The sequence below is a fragment of the Castor canadensis genome, chromosome 12 (assembly GCF_047511655.1).
Source record: "Castor canadensis chromosome 12, mCasCan1.hap1v2, whole genome shotgun sequence".
Classification (NCBI taxonomy): domain Eukaryota; kingdom Metazoa; phylum Chordata; class Mammalia; order Rodentia; family Castoridae; genus Castor; species Castor canadensis.
In genome coordinates this window covers 20,976,622-20,994,579 of record NC_133397.1, presented here as the reverse complement: position 1 = coordinate 20,994,579, position 17,958 = coordinate 20,976,622, and the positions used below count along the sequence as shown (strand labels likewise).

Below are 17,958 nucleotides of genomic sequence, written 5' to 3'. Positions count from 1 at the left end.
AATCTTAACGAACTCTGAAACCTAAGACTATAAGGTCACAGAAAGTTGTAAATTTTTTGTTTTCACTCCTTAAAAACCACATTTCAGCCTCACCTTTTCTGTCTCCCTTTATGAATAATAAAGCTATTTGGTGACAAAACTCTAAATCCACTATGAATATGCTAATTATATAGTCATTATACTACTCTTACATCTAAGTTAGAATTTGTTTTTTAGCCATCAAGAGAATAAAAATTTTCTCTAAGAAGGATATGTGAACTGACTTATTTCATATGAAGCTCTCCAAATAAGTAGTACCTGTCGATGATATGAATTCCCATGATGAAAGGTTGCATATCTGGACTTTGAGGGTAGCAAAGTTTACACTTGGTGTGGGCGCTAAGCATTGTCCCATCATTCAATATGAATCTATAAGATGGGCTGGAGGCAGTACCACGAGTCATCACTGTTTCAAACAAAAGAGAAACCTAGTTAAAATTCTGACACTTGAACGTTGGGCAAAGGAGAGTTACCAGGCCTATTTCTACCAAAAACTTCATTAAAAGTGCCCTCCCAACTGCTGCCTACTCAGACTCAAAATACAGAATAGTTCAGACAAAACAGGTATCTGAGGGGGGTGCGAAATGATTCCAGTTCAAATATAGCACTTGATGACAAGTTTTAATTTAGTCATACTTGAATGGGTACAACCTCACATAAATGAAGACTATGAAGAATCTCCAAGCTAGGAAAACATCCATTTGAATCTTTCCCTATAATAGGACAACTCTTCAAATGTATTAAGTCTCCATTAAGAACAAGGAAGTACTTTTCTTTTCTTCACTTTTAGTGTTATCTTTAACAAGCTTTATTTTCAGAATTTTCCTGGCTGATTTAAAAAAATCATCTAAGTTTTGATTGGCTTGCAGAGTGCCTTATTCAAATTTAAACTTTCACTCAGTAAAGTGAATCACTACGGTCCCATTTGACAAATTATCATATATATGTATACAGACATATTAATGTTTGAATTTTTGAAGTTTAGTAGGCAAGTTAAGATAAAACCAATTACTACTAATAAAAGGAACAAGAACTAGGTTAAGGCAGTCAAATAATTTTATAAATAACATCATTTATTTCTGTCTTAAAGTTTTACTAAGACCAGGCAAAATTCTAATCACCAAGGTAAGTACTTAATTAAGTATGTAAAGGCTATTTCAGACTATTAATAAAATGTCACTGATGTTTTAGTAATACAATAGAATTATATTTTAATAGAAATTTAATAGATTCAGCTATAAAGGTTAAAAATCATATCCACTAAAACATAAGAATTCCTACTGCAAATGACTATTATAATTTAGTCTGATAAATGCTAGCTCTAGAAAGGGCTTCAACTAACATTTTCTTTTTCTTTTCTGCTTTTTTTTTTTTTTTTAGATAGGGTTTTACTATGTAGCCAAACTTGAGACCTTCCTGCCTCAGCCTTCCAAGTGATGGAATTACATGTATACACCAAAATGCGTGGCTTAATTACATGTTAAGTAACATGAAAAAAGACTTAAAATGATCAACTAAGTTTTGCAGCTACATATTACTTGAAAGAAACAGAAGATATACTCTATTGTATTAGGTATCCAGTATCAACTGAAGAAAGTAGAATCTGTTATAAATCTATACTATAGTAAATCTGCCTAAATACCAAAAGTAGGGTATAAACCTAATTGAAAGCTTTAAGATTTTATATGCCCAACCAACCACATTTCTTTCCTACATGGCAACTGCAACTAAGTCACTGCCAAATATAATTCATGGAGACATTTAGTATCTAATGAAATAATAAAGGAAGAAAAAGAATCTTCAATGAACACTGATAATTTCTGTGGAAGGATAAAAGCAAATTTGTTACAGTAATTCCTAAAATTATATTAACAATTCCACCTGTTATTACCTAACAATCTATTTTCACCAAAAAGGTAGCATTTTAAAATAAATTATTAACATGAGATGATAAAGCTAAAGATACACATAGGGCCAGAGGAGATAATCTATTTCATGATATTTACTTATACTATTTTATTCATGTCTGTACCATGCTTATTTCTCTTCAGGATCTCCTGATTTCTGCTGGAAATCACTCAGTGAATGGTCTACCTTGCTGCACTATTTAGGATAGTACCAATAGCCATGTGTGGCTATTTAAAATTAAATAATATGTAAACTTGGCTTCCTCAGTCACAATGGACACTGGTAAGTGCTCAATAACACGTGACAAGTGGCTAGCAAGTTGAACAGCGTGGCTCTGAACTTTCACTTTGCATTTCAACCTTACTTTTTACTATCAAACATTTCTTCCATATTCGTTTGTGTTTTTCGTCGTACTGGAGTTTAAACTCAGGGTCTTACACTTGCTAGGCAGATGCTTTACCACTAGCCCTCTTCCATACCCTTTTAATGTATTTATTATTCTTTACTAGTTAGAATAAGCAAGGGCTATTACTGCGCTCCATTTTTATTTTCTACTCTCCATTGAATCTTGAAATAAACTTTGCAATAAAATCATCTGTATGTGCTGGCTGATTAATCTTCAATTTAAATCTCATCTTACAAGGTTAATATTGACATATGCTCAACTATTATAACTTCAAAGAACAGATTTTCAATTTTAGCTATGTTCTCAAATACTTACATCTCAATTTATGTTTTTATTCTTATTGAAATTAAGACTTAATTTTGTAATGAAAATTAATGAAAAGAAATTTATTTATTTATAAACCCTATAAAGTGAGAAATAATTAGAAATTTTGGTCTAATATGGGTAGCTTAAGATGTTTAATACAAATTATAGGAAATCAATAATCTTTTGGCTAATTATGCTGCTTAAAGATATAGGACTATATTTAAACTTATAAAAATCTGAAGTTTGGGGGACTTAATATAAGGAAAGGATCATGCTTTCAGTTTTCAATTTAAATTATTTTAGATGATAATACATGGAATAAAACTAAGCACACTGTAATTCGTGCAGCTATCCTTTGAAATGAGAAAGAGGTTACATTCAATACAGTAAAACAACTCCTTTTTCTCCTCCTTTTTCTTTCTTTTTTTTGATCAAACCCAGGGCCTTGCACATGCTAGGCAAGTGCTCTACCACTCAGCTGCTGCCTCATCCCCGCCCAGCCCTTAAAACCTTAATTAATTAGAACGCAGTAAGATTCTTTATAGTTATCTAAAATTCTGGTGCTTGATTGTTCAGATGAAGAAGTAGCATGTGTCAATGAAAACAATAAGCCTAGGAGTCAGATCTAGTCCTGACCTTATTAACAAGTTTAGGACTTAGGCAAATTAACCTTATCTCAACTCAGTTTACTCATCACTAAGATGGATTGTGAAATATCTATCATGGACCCTAGTACATAGTAGGTTTTGAATGAATATTTCCTGAATAACCACTGAAGAAAAAATAAACACATAGGCAGTTTCCAAAGTACAAGCGTCCTGAAACACACACATATTTAGACAATATCTAAACACCATTTACATCCATAGCTTCAATTGTGTCTAACCATCACTGATACTTTGAATTAAGAGATATGTACCAACTCTGTTTTACAGATTTGGTTGGATAAGCATCTATGCTTCAAATTTTCCTCTTAAGTGGGTTTCAAGGTTTAGGTTTGGAATTCTGTTTTGATCAGAGGTTCTGGCCTTGTTACTGATCTAAGTTTTGTCATCTGGACAGCTAGTATTTTGATCTCTGGTTTCTAGTTTCGTTTTTTTTTTTTTTTTTTTAAACCAAGTCTTACTATGTATCCTGGGCTGGCCTTAAACTTCCATCCTTTTGCCTCTTCCTCAAGTACTAGGGTTATAGGTATGTAATTAAGTCTGGCTTGATCTCTGTCTTCTTGATCCATTTCTAACTGTTTTAGAACATTAAGTGAGAAGGGATATAACTGAAAGGGTGTTACTGACATGCCAGAAATCCTCCAAAAAACCTTAATATACAACTGTTTTTGTTTTGTTTTGATTCTTCCTAGAATAGGCCTCAATTGAGCTACAGAACAAAGGAAACATTAAATTTTCCCTTCACAGTGGCTATAGAAATAGAGCTATTTGGGAATTTGATCCCTACCAATCTGGTGGTGAAATAAACTCAAACAAGCATGCCTTAGTGATGTTAACTAAATGAGCAGGTATAAAATGTGTGGCAGGGTACTACAGGTCAATGCTGGTAGAGCTTTTTTTCTTTCTGGTGTTTTTCTAGATATATGCAGAAAGAATGTAGGATCTCAAAAATTGATATTAGGTAAAGAAGAAAATTACTACTAGATGTTCTAGGATTTCTAATTACCAATGAGTAAACTCTATTCTATGTATTAAAGTTTCTACAAGAGGAATGTAAACTCATATTTTAAATTTTTCAACAAAGTTTGACATAAAAGATTTTCAGTTAACTCTGTTATATGGACCATGGAGTTAATTACATTACACAAGCCTCAAAGAACATTCTGGTTAATCATTAATATGAGTACTTATGTTTTATAGCAATACTTGCAAACCTCTTGATAATGTAAATTTCTAACTCTGCTCATGATGTTTATTAAAAAATGCAAATAGGTTTATTTTGTGATTATAAGGTAATAAAAAGATAAGCAAAGAATAATTAAAGATAAAGTCATTTGTAATCCCAGCACTCAGAGATCAACGGTTAATCTTCTAGAATTGGAGACATAGAACGACATACAAGGTGATATACTATATATGCTGTGCTTTCTTAGCCTACTTTTTCATATAGTCTATCATGGACATTTCAGATACAAGAATGGTGATCTATCACTGTAAATAGGTAAACAAAACTTTCATAGGACTGCTCTGTGGGTTGGATCGCCCAGCACTTCTCATGATTAGTACTCTCCATAACTGCTGATGGAGTGTTAGGGGAAAAGTATTCTGTGCAAAAATAAGTCTAAGTAAAAAACTTTACAAGACACCTTTATTATAGAACTTTCTGGAAACTTAAATACCTTAAACATATCTTGTGGATCCTCAAAAGCAGGAGACTGAAGTATTTCCCAAACTTAATTAAGCATGATACATTATTTCCTAGTTACAGCTATTAATATCTTGTGAAACCGAGGTTTACATTTTCCAAACTTCTCTGTAAGAAAATGTCTTAGACTGCAGTCTCTGAAGAAATCTGGTTTAACACTGCATACATGAATCTATCTTATCAGGAACCTTGGGAGGCATCCTGACCCAAACCTTCCTTTAAAATAACGGCTCAGAACTGAACCCAGGAACCTCTTCCGAACTATCTATACCTCCCTGAACCTTTTCCTAGTTTAAACAGTTCCTCTAGCATCCTAATACCCATCTCCCCAGTCTCAATGTAGAACCATAGCTTTTTTTTTTTTTTTAACATGGGCTTATAGTATATTTTTATTTATTTATTTTTGGTGGTACCACGGTTTGAAGTCAGAGCCCCACACTTGCTAGGCAGGCCCTCTTACCGCTTGAGCTACTGCACTAGCCCAAACCACAGCTTTAATGTAGCTCATGCAAGTGCTCCTATGGTTCTTTGACTGAAATGTGGCTTTAAATGTGACTTGGAAAATAAAATAGTAAACATTATTTAAAAGTACTTCATGAGTTAGCTCTGCCAAAAGCAGGAGAAAAATAAGCTATGAAATAAAAATTTTAATGTGTATTAGGATTTTATATCAGCTGCTGCCTTCAAAGAGTGAGTTAACGGGTAGGAAAAAAGATGAGATGGAGGATAAAATTTTTCTTGTCTAAATATCAATCACTGTGAAGTTTTATACAAAATCAAGGATATAGTAGAATAATTTGCCTCACATTTTTCTAATTTATTTATTTAAATTGATAGATAAAACTGTATGCATTTATTTGTACAAGATGACACCTTAAGTACCTATTCATTGCAGATATTTAGATCTAGCTAATCAACAGATCCACACCTCACAGTCACCCTTTTTTGGGGTGAGATGCTGAGGTGAGAGTGGATGCTGGCATCCACTCTGCCAGCATTCCTCAAGAATACAATATACTGTCATTAACTATATCCACTATGGTATACAACAGATTTCTTAAACTTACCTCTCTTATGTAACTGTAATCCTCCAACATCACCTCAGATGCCTCTCCCACCCCAACTATCTCAGCGGCTGACAGCCACCATTCTATTCTCTATTTCTGTGAGATCAACTACTTTATATTCTATATACGAGTGAGATTATGTGGTATTTGTCTTTCTGTTCCTGGCTTATTTCACTTAACATAATAATCTCCAGGTTCATCCATGCTGTCAAAAATAACAGGATTCCCTTCTTTTTTGCTGAATAGTACTTCACTGTGTCCACCACACTTTCTTCATGTCCATTCATTCATCTGTTGATGAGCGCTTAGATTGGTTCTGTATCTTGGCTACTGTATGAATAGTGCTGAACAAACATGGGAGCATAAATGTCTGTTTAACATACTGATTTCACTACCATTGATTATATATATATATATATATATATATATATATATATAAAATACCCAGAAGTGGGATTGCTGGATCATATGGTAGTTCTACTTTTAATTTTCTAAGGAACCCCTATACTAGTCTCCATAATGGCTATACTAATTTACACTGCCATAAACAGCATGCAAGTGTTCTCTTTTCTCTACAGCCTCACTGATACTTTTTATTTTTTGGACTTTTTGATAATAGTCATTCTAACAGGAACATGTCTCACTCCTTTCACTCTGACCCTATGTGCAAGAGACAGCATGGAAATTGCAAATGTAACCTCTCTTCATTTTTGACAGACCAATGGTTCTTAAACTTAAGCATACCTTTGAAGCTTAAGATATCTGGACTCTCCCTTATTTGAGTTCTTAATTCAGCAGGTCAACTTTTTTTGTGGGGGGAGTAGTACTGGGGATCAAACTCAGGGCCTTGGAGATGCAAGGCAAGCCTTGTACCACTTCAGCTATGCTCCCAGGCCTTTTTATTTATTTTTTTCATTTATTTTTATTTTTGTAAACCCAATTTATACGCAGGAAAAAATTTCATTCACTTGATGTATCTGAATAGTCTAAAGAAACTGTCTGCCCTGTATCTGTCCATTACGATTCCACTCAATTCGTTCGGGTCATCAAAAGGCAGCTTTTATTCTAGGGAGGTATGGTGATCATTTCGTTTTTGAGACAGAGTCTTACCACTACCTTTGCCCGGGATGGCCTCAAACTCTTCATTTTTCTCTCTCTCCCTCCTGAGTAGTTGGGATTAGGGGTGTACGCCAATACATCTGTCTTGCAGGTAATTTTAGAAGGTGATTCACATGTGTTTCATGCACTACATTTCTCTCACTAGGCTAGATGCTACTGAACATAAGATACCAGAAAAAAAAAGTGCTATATCCATGCAGGTTTGGTAAATTGTCTTTTATCTCCAAAACACTAGCATCAGAGTCATATGAACTCTGGCCATCTTATTCTGAGAAAAACAAGTCATTCTTTTTCTATAAAGAATTCTTTTTCTAAAAAAAAGTGGAAGGAGAAGACATTAAGAAATGACTAATGAGAAAAAGATGTTGGATTATATTTGTATTTCTTTACATTCTCCTCTAAATTATTTCACTTTATATATTAATGACAGATTAGTTATTTATTATACTTTAATCAACCTATTTGTAGAAAATGCTAATGGTTAAAAAACGGTTCAATTGCATCTGTGGGGACCCAAGTCATGGACAAGCAAAGAATAATCTGGCCTACTTTGCCTTAGTAGAAATGAATATAAATTATAGGTAAATAAAAATAAGTCTTCTAAGCAAAGTTTTGGGAGGCCTACCTTATAAAATTAAAGAGGCAGCCGGACACTAGTGACTCACACTGTAATCCTATCTACTCAGGAGGCAGAGATCAGGAGGATCATGGTTCAAAGCCAGTCTGGGCAAATAGTTTGACCCTATCTTGAAAACACCCAACACAAAAAAAAAGGCTAGCAGAGTGTTTCAAGTGGTAGAGCACCGGCCTAGCAAGCGTGAGGCCCTGAGTTCAAACTCCAATACCACCAGAAAAAAAAAAAAAATCCAAGAGACCTACTTACTAACTAACACTTTAGGCAGCCAGTGGAGACATTCACTGAGTCCCACACCTATGTAAAAGTCAAGTGTCACTCTGAGTACAGGAAGGCACAAAGTTTGCACCCAGTGGATGTCAACTGTTACTTATTGTAATTGTTTCCAACCCTGGCCCTACTTTGTGATTGCCTGGGGAGCTTTAAAAAAAAATACAGATTTTTGGCTCTACCCAGTAAAATGTAATTTTGAAAGGTGGCATGTGTTCAGTAAGGTGCTCATTAGAGAACTACTAATTGGTAGGAAACTGTCCTAGAAGTAACCAGGACTGTGAGATTTATAAGATGGCTTCCTGAAAAAAGAAAAGAAAAGAAAAGAAAAATCAAGCTTATTCTTCCATATGCTACTAGGAAGTGATTGACCTAAAATGTAATGAATGGTAGATACCTTTAAACTGAAGAAATTTAATGTTATGGGAAAATGTTAAAACTAAAAAGGATGATAGAATAATGAAAAAATGTATTTTTGTTTTTGTTTTTTTAGAAATAACCATAGAAAGAGGTTATATAATTAAAGGTTAGAGAACAAATTACATTGGAAAAAAATATTAGGACTACTATAATTACATGACAATACTTTTAAAGTACATCAAAATCCCTTAATTCTAAATCTTTGTGAATCATCTTAATTCTCAGATAACTTTCCTTATCTTTTCTATAATATTTAATTCCTTAGTGGCAGAGAATATACTTGTCTTCTACTCCCACAGAGTTCACTAAAACATAGTAGTTATTCAATAGTCAGTAACTTCACAGGAGATGGGACAACATGCTTCTTCAGCCAAGAAGTTGACGTGTATGACAGTGATCTCCGCATGATCCAGAAGCCCTCTGACATGTTGCTTCTGCTGGGAAAGACCTTCAAGCACCTCTCTGAAGTCATCCTTGATTCTCCAAGTCAGAATTAATTTATCTTCTTTAGTTATACATCTATTACAGCCTATGTCACACTGATTGTTAGAGCCGTAATACATTCTCCCAATATATTATGAGCTTCTTTGAAGGCAAAACCCTGCTCCTTAGTCACCAGTGTATCCCTGGCACTGATATAACAGAGTGTTCTATGTATGTTAGGGACTTGATACATGTCTGCTGGATGAATGAACAAATGAATGAGTGACCACCATATGACATCCTGTTCTTTAGAATGTGCATCCTGGATTTCAGGATCCACTCATGAGTTACTTTGCTTACCCATTTCTTCCTTTCCTAAAACTGATTATTACAAAAACTATTAATTTGGAGAAAATACTTATCAAGCCATAAGTTCTACATAAATACTTAATATTAATAAAGAGCAAGATTAATGAAAATAATTAAGGGAAGACTTTACCTTCTTGGAACAGTTGTCTGGCATAAGATGGCTCTCTGCCCTGTGGTTGGAAAAAAGCATAAATGCATTTCCTCACTAAGTCTTCCCAACCAGTTCTGCCAGCAGCTCTCAGGGAACTTGTATCAATAGAGATGATTTTACCTACACAAAAAAAATCAAAGTTTACAAATCATCCATATTTCAAAACTAACGGCCACATCTAAAGAATATTTTCTCTCCAAATACTCAACAGACAAAAGATTAAAATGCACCATTAATTTTTATTAGCTATGATAATGGAGAATACTAGAGACATGATAGCAATTGTTTTGGTCTTGGAGTGTGTTATACAATAGTATGTCAAATTATAAAATTCAGTTCCAGTCATAGTATAATAACCTGCAGCTGCCAAGATAGATGCAGTTCACATTCCTCTGGCTGGCTCTTTGGTTTTGCTTTCTATATACTGATGACTGAACTGCACTACTTATTGAAGAACCAGAGGCAGTGATGAAATACTTTGTTTTGGTTTAAATTATTTTCCAATAACTAAGTGAAGAGAATATGAGAAAGACAGCCTTTTCCTTTTTACCTCCTGTTAAGCTATAGGTAATATTGTGCTTAAAAATAAAGACTAGAGAAATCAAAGTTAAATCAGAAAAAAATAGTGGAAAGCATTAAAATTTATTAGGCATTGTGCACTGACATGTGCTTTATAAAATCTATTGGTGACTTGCTATTGTTACCAATATTTGATTAAATTTCCTAAGTGGCTATAATAAAATTCTGGGGAATAAGGAACCAATTAATATAGTTTATGATCAATCAACTTTTTTTTCTCTTGAGACAAGGTCTCACTGTGCAGCCCAGGATGGCCTCAAACTTTTGATTCTCCTACATTAGCCTCCCAAGTATTACGATTACAGGAGTGTGCCACCATACCTGGATTGATTCTTTAGTCTTTTTGTATTACATACATCCATGAAGCCCTGAGTTCAATCTCCAGCATCAAAAAAGAAAGAAGGAAGGAAAGAAGAGAGGTTCGGAGGGAGAGCGGAAGGAAGACAGTTAACATAGCATTTTTTTCACTTGGTATAGTCAGGCTTCTTTATTTTTTCAAATTAGTAGATGAAAAGAGGTATCTCACTGTTATCAAGATTTGAATTTCCATTACTAAAAGGCATGTTTATTCACTATTTTAATTAATGTCTCCTTTTTGTGAATGCCTGATTGTGTCTCTTACCCATGTTCTCTTTTCTCAACCAACTCAAATCATCATACCATGTATGCCTTCTCATTTAGCTAATTCCTTCTTTATATATTCCATTCATTAAAACTCTTTTAAGAGTAGATGGTAGTGAGAACATCAATTGAAATTCAAATAAGAGAATTCTGTTATTTAAGAATAGTTTGGAGAATCCCTGGTGAACACTGCAATTAAAAGTAAAGACAGTTCTGGATTTTTTTTTTTTTTTGAGACAGGGTCTTACTGTGTAGTTTAGGCTGGCCTTGAACTTGTAGTCCAGGCAGGTCTTCCACATGCTGGGTTTACAGGTATGCATCATCATGCCCACCTTAATTATTTAACCTTGGTCTCAAAGGAGACAAAAGTGTTGGTTATAGCAGGAATTCTAATACTACATAATCTTCATATGCAATAGTGCTCCTCACAGGCAGTGGTGAAGGGTATGTATTCATGTCAGTGCTGGGCCACAAGTGAGCAAAAGAGTCTAGAATTATGGGACTACAAGGGAGAAAGTGGTTATCAGCAATGATACTAAATGGGTAATACAGAGGAGAATCACGGATAATTTGGTTTAGAATGCCTCCACTTGCTAGAAGGAAGTTTAACTAACCAACCATCAACCATAATAAACAGAAAAGGCCCTCTGCTCAAATTTCCTGATAGAAGACTTTTCTTTGTGTAAGGGACAAGGACCACTCTCTCAGAGTTAAAAAATACTGCCAAAATTTAAGAAACTAAATGTTTAATATTCATTATAGTTCACTGTTATTTTGACCTAGGTCAATTATATGATACAATAAAATGTTAGCTTTACGCTTTAAACATACTCTGTATTTCTCTGGTATGTTTACGTGTGTACAGTTCACTGATGCTCTTTTAACAGTGCCATGGTGGAAGACAATGGAATGCAAAGGAATGGAATACAATGTTCTGTTTGTGTAACAGGGTAAAGATTTCCATTCTTGACAATCAGCTACCATTCCACTCATAAAACAAGTAAGCTAGATTCTGGAATTTCTGAAGTTTGAGGTAGATCCATAATTACTTAATGACCTAGAGCTTAATTTTACTTTTTAAAAAATTAAATTAACTTAATAATTAATAAATATTTTTATTTATTTATACATTATCAGGTATAGTTAAGTTTTTATGTTGGGTCTTTGGTCAGAAACAAAACCACCAATGTTAACACTTTACTATGGGAAAATACATTCTTCTTTAATTTAGGATTTAATTTGTAGAAATATAAGGAAAAAGTGAAATACACTGATCCTAAATTATCCTCTAACTTTTTTTTTGATACGATTGGGGTTTGAACTCAGGGTTTCACACTTGCAAACCAGGTGCTCTATCACTTGAGTCAGACCTCTTGCCCATTTTGCTCTGGTTATTTCGGAGATTGGATTTCTGGAACTATTTGTCCAGGGTGGCCTTGAACCACGATCTTCCTGATCTCAGCTTCTCAAGTAGTTAGGATTACAAGCATGAGCCACTGGCACCTGGCTTTACCATCTAGATTTTAAGGTTTTCATTTCTGACACTTATTCTGCAGGCTACCAATCACCATTTCCAACAGGTTTTCATTCTGCTATCTCACAAAGTCCTTACTTGGTTTCTTTTCATATTAGCAGCTATTGACACAAAACACCAATTTTCTTTTTTCAATGGACCCTATTCTTCCATCATATAAAATATTTCTGGTTTCCAATAAGGGTTGATTAAATTTTTCCAGTGTGTTCATTACTGGGAAATGGAAAGGAACATTATATGCGGTAGACTCAAAAAGGCAATGAAGAAATGTGTGGGAACTTATAACCATTATCCTCAGGGGCTGTCTCTCCAAGACACATATTCTCCTTTATACATTCCTCTATCTGTGTTAACTTATCCTCACCTGCTTTTTAGGAAAAAGAGTTGGGAGTTTATCTTTAAAAACACAAGAACAACTTACACAACACAAGAATATATGATTTGGGGACAAAAAAAATCATTAGCAATAAAATGGGGAGAGATTCCAAGATGGCGGCTAGAGGGAGGAAGCAGAAAGTGTGCCTCCTAAAGTAAAATCTTGGAGAGACGCTGGAGATACACCTTACAGGAAAAACCACCGAGAAGAGGCAAAAACTTTGACTCCTCCACACCCCCAGCCAGCGTGTAACATTCCCACTTCACGTTAAACAGAGAAACCAGGAGGGCTCCTGTGCTGCCGCCAGACAGCAGTGCCCAAATGACTTGGGAAGACACGGACCACAAGGTGAGCTAAGCAGCACGCAGTACTCCCACAACAACCCCAGGCCAGATCAGCATAGGCCCCTGGACAGACTGACCCCCACCCAGGGAAAAAAGAGAAAAAAAAACTGAATAATAAGCAATAACAACAAAAAAGACACATAGCAAAGAGGGCGGGGCGCCATGAGCACTGAAGAGGAGGAGAGGGGAAATCCCTCAGGCTTGAGAAGGCAGGAGAGGCAGCACACGCCCAGCCACCGGGAGTGGTAAAGCTTCTAAAAGTGGCGGTGGGACGAAAACTCCACAGGAGATGGGGGAAGACCCACATCCCACGTGAGCTGTAAATAGACAAGCCGGCCAGAGAAAGCTGCTGCAGTGTCACCTCCCCCAGTGTGCGTGGAAAGGGGAAAGCATGTAGAAGTGGCTTGCGCACAGGAGAACTCTAAGTAAACAAAGCCTGCAGGGCCAGGTGAGTGTTCAGCTCACTCCTGAGATCTGCATAAATAAAGCCTCCAGCAACAGCAGGCTGACAGCAGCGGGCAGGTGAGTCACAGCCGAAGATAGTCATTCACAGAACTGTCTCCAGACTCTTTTTTTTTTTTCTCCCTACCTTTGATGAGACAACCAAACTACACCTGCATGCTGAAAAACTTACTGAAACTGTATTGCATTTGAACTTGGGACACTTTACGGTGTTTTTTTGTTTGTTTTGTTTTGGTTTTGGTTTTTTCCCCTTTGATGAGACAACGACAGAACTACTTCTGAGTGACCATCTGCAGAATTGCAGGCTGAGGGACTAACACCAAAATTATTAAGACTGAAACTTTATTGCATTTGAACTTGGAGATTTTTTTACTTTTTTATTTTTTATTTTTTTACTTTTACTTTTTATTTTATTTTTTTTTCTCAATCCTCACTTTGTCTCTCTAATGCCTGTTCAGCTTATTGTTGATTAGTACACTATCTCTCCCTGTTTATATCTTTGAAACTTTTGTTTGTTTGTTTGTTTGGTTTGTTTGTTCACTTGTTTTCCCCTCTTTAACTTCTTTGCTTTCACTCTCCTCTCACCCTTCCATTCTAAATATCACCATTGTTATTATTACAAGCTAGAAAATACTTAATTGCACACAGTACAGGGACAATAACAACACTAAGAGCAATGATGGGAAGACAGAAAAAACAAGGAAACCAGTTTCCCCCAGCAAAAAATTAGTACAGGAACCAGAGGGGAAGGAAGAAAACAGATACTCAGATCCAGACTCCAACAAAATGAAGATAAACTATGCCAAAGAACCCAATGAAGCCCACAAGAAAAATCTAACAGAAGAAATACTACAGGTAATCAATGAGAATTTTATAGAGATGATACTGGATAGGGTAAACCAAAATGTACAGGAGACACTCAAGAAATTCCAAGACAACAAAAATACATAATTTGAAAAAGCACAAGAAGAAATAAAAGAAACCATAGAAGCGCTGTGTAAAGACTAAAGTGAAACAAAGAACATGATTAAAAAAGAGATAAGTGAACTCAGGACAAAAATAGACAACATTAAAGAGGAAACAACTCAGGATATGGAAAACCTCAGAAAAATGAACGAAACAGAAATGCAAAAGAAAATGGAGGGTCAATCCAGTAGAACAGAACAAACAGAAGACAGAATCTCAGAACTCAAAGAAGAAATGGTAATTAAAGGAAAAACCGAAGAACTATTAGTTAAACAACTCAAGACCTGTGAAAAGAAAATGCAAGAACTCACCGACTCCATCAAAAGACCAAACCTAAGAATCCTGGGCATTGAAGAAGGAGAAGAGGTGCAAGCAAAGGGAATGCATAAAATATTCAACAAAATAATAACAGAAAATTTCCCAAATCTAGAGAAATCTATTCCTATACAGATGCAAGAGGCCTCCAGAATACCAAACAGACCAGATCAAAATAGAACTACCCCATGGCATATCATCATTAAAACAACAAGTTCAGAAACTAGGGAAAGAATATTGAAGGCTGTAAGAGAGAAAAAATAAATAACATACAAAGGTAAACCCATCAAAATTACAGCAGAATTCTCAACAGAAACATTAAAAGCAAGAAGAGCTTGGAGTGAGATCTTCTGGGCATGGGACGAAAATAACTTCAACCCCAGGATACTCTACCCAGCAAAACTATCATTCAAAATAGATGGAGCAATAAAAGTCTTCCATGATAAGCAGAAACTAAAACAATATGTGACCACAAAGCCACCACTACAAAAGATTCTTCAAGGGATTCTGCACACAGAAAGTGAAACCCAACTTAACCATGAAAAGGGCAGAAAGCACCAAACCACAGGAAAAGAAAAAGCAAGAAAGTAGAGAGTAACCTCAACTTAGGTACACACAATCAAACCTTCAAACAACTAAGACAACTAAATGACAGGATCACCACATACCTATCAGTACTAACACTTAATGTTAATGGACTTAATTCCCCCATCAAAAGGCACCGTTTGATGAAATGGATTAAAAAGGAAGATCCAACAATTTGTTGCTTACAAGAGACCCATCTCACCAACAGAAATAAGCACAGGCTTAGGATGAAAGGCTGGAAGAAGATTTACCAAGCCAATGGCCCCCGAAAACAGGCAGGAGTAGCAATACTTATCTCTGACAAAGTAGACTTCAAACCTACATTGATCAAACGAGATAAAGAAGGACATTCCATATTAATAAAAGGGGAAATAGACCAAAAGGAAATAACAATTATCAACCTATATGCACCCAATGTCAACACACTCAATTTCATCAAACATACCCTGAAAGAACTAAAAGCATATTAACTCCAACACAGTGGTCATGGGAGACTTTAACACCCCATTATCATCAATAGATAGGTCATCCAAACAAAAAATCAATAAAGAAACCCTAGATCTAAAATATACAATAGATCAAATGAACCTATTTGATGTCTACAGAACATTTCATCCAACTTCTACACAATATACATTATTCTCAGCAGCCCATGGAACCTTCTCCAAAATAGATCATATGCTAGGGCACAAAGCAAGCCTCAGCAAATATAAGAAAATAGGAATTATACTATGCATTCTATCTGATCACAATGCAATAAAACTAGAACTCAACAACAAAAGTAAAGACAAAAAACATGCAAACTGCTGGAAACTGAATAACTCATTACTTATTGAACAATGGCTCATTGATGAAATAAAAGAGGAAATTAAAAAGTTCCTGGAAGTCAATGAAAATGAAAACACAACCACTGGAACCTATGGGACAAAGCAAAGGCAATCCTGAGAGGAAAGTTTATAGCCATGAGTGCATATATTAAAAAGACTGAAAGATCCCAAATCAATGACCTAATGATACATCTCAAACTCCTAGAAAAACAAGAACAAGCAAATCCCAAAACAAATAGAAGGACAGAAATCATAAAAATAAGAGCTGAAATCAATGAAATAGAAACCAAAAAAACCATACAAAGAATTAATGAAACAAAAAGTTAGTTCTTTGAAAAAATAAACAAGATCGACAGACCGCTGGCAAACCTGACTAAAATAAGGAGAGAAAAAACCGAAATTAGTAGAATCAGAAATGCAAAAGGGGAGATAATAACAAACACCACAGAAGTCCAGGAAATCATCAGAGACTACTTCAACAACCTATATTCAAATAAATTTGAAAATCTTAAAGAAATGGACAGATTTCTAGATACATATGATCATCTAAAACTGAACCAAGAGGAAATTAATCACCTGAATAGATCTATAACACAAAATGAAATTGAAGCAGCAATCAAGAGTATCCCCAAAAAGAAAAGTCCAGGACCTGATGGATTCTCTGCTGAATTCTACCAGACCTTTAAAGAAGAACTGATACCAACCCTCCTTAAACTGTTCCATGAAATACAAAGGGAAGGAAAACTGCCTAACACATTTTATGAAGCTAGTATTACACTTCTCCCAAAACCAGGCAAAGACACCTCCAAAAAGGTTAACTATAGGCCAATCTCCTTAATGAACACTGATGAAAAAATCCTCAGTAAAATAATGGCAAACCAAATTCAACAACACATCGAAGAGATCATTCACTACGAGCAAGTAAGCTTCATCCCAGGAATGTTCAACATACGAAAATCAATAAACGTAATAAACCCCATTAACAGAAGCAAAGACAAAAACCACTTGATCATCTCAATAGATGCAGAAAAAGTATTTGATAAGATCCAACACCATTTCATGATAAAAGCTCTAAGAAAACTAGGAATAGAAGGAAAGTAACTCAACATTATAAAAGCTATAGATGACAAACCTACAGCCAGCATTATACTTAACAGAGAAAAACTGAAACCATTCCCTCTAAAATCAGGAACTAGACAAGGATGCCCACTATCTCCACTCCTATTCAACATAGTACTAGAATTCCTAGCCAGAGAAATTAGGCAAGAAGAAGGAATAAAAGGAATACAAATAGGTAAAGAAACTGTCAAAATATCCCTGTTTGCAGATGACATGATCCTATACCTTAAAGACCCAAAAAACTCTACTCAGAAGCTTCTAGACACCATCAATAGCTATACCAAGGTAGCAGGATATAAAAAATCATTAGTATTTCTATACACTAATAATGAACAAACTGAGAAAGAATATATGAAAACAATTCCATTTACAATGGCCTCAAAGAAAATCAAATACCTAGGTATAAACCTAACAAAGAATGTGAACGACCTCTACAAGAAAAACTATAAACTTCTGAAGAAAGAGACTGAGGAAGATTATAGAAAGTGGAGAGATCTCCCATGTTCATGGATTGGTAGAATCAACATAGTAAAAATGTCTATACTCCCAAAAGTAATCTACATGTTTAATGAAATGCCCATCAAAATTCCAATGACATTCATTAAAGAGATTGAAAAATCTACCGTTAAATTTATATGGAAACACAAGAGGCCACGAATAGCCAAGGCAATACTCAGTCAAAAGAATAATGCTGGAGGTATCACGATACCTGACTTCAAACTATATTACAAAGCAATAACAATAAAAA

General features: G+C 35.1%; 1 protein-coding gene and 1 non-coding gene across 2 annotated transcripts in view; both read right to left on the bottom strand.

Annotated features, from left to right (window-relative positions):
* The window catches only part of Ncoa1 (nuclear receptor coactivator 1), a 238,200-nt gene that overhangs the window by 60,590 nt on the left and 159,652 nt on the right, over positions 1-17,958 (bottom strand). The window contains 2 exon segments of the mRNA XM_074049293.1: positions 298-445; positions 9,462-9,602. Coding sequence (XP_073905394.1) covers positions 298-445; positions 9,462-9,602 — 289 coding nt within the window.
* On the bottom strand, positions 7,090-7,208 carry LOC141415258 (small Cajal body-specific RNA 8). The gene has a single exon (XR_012440252.1).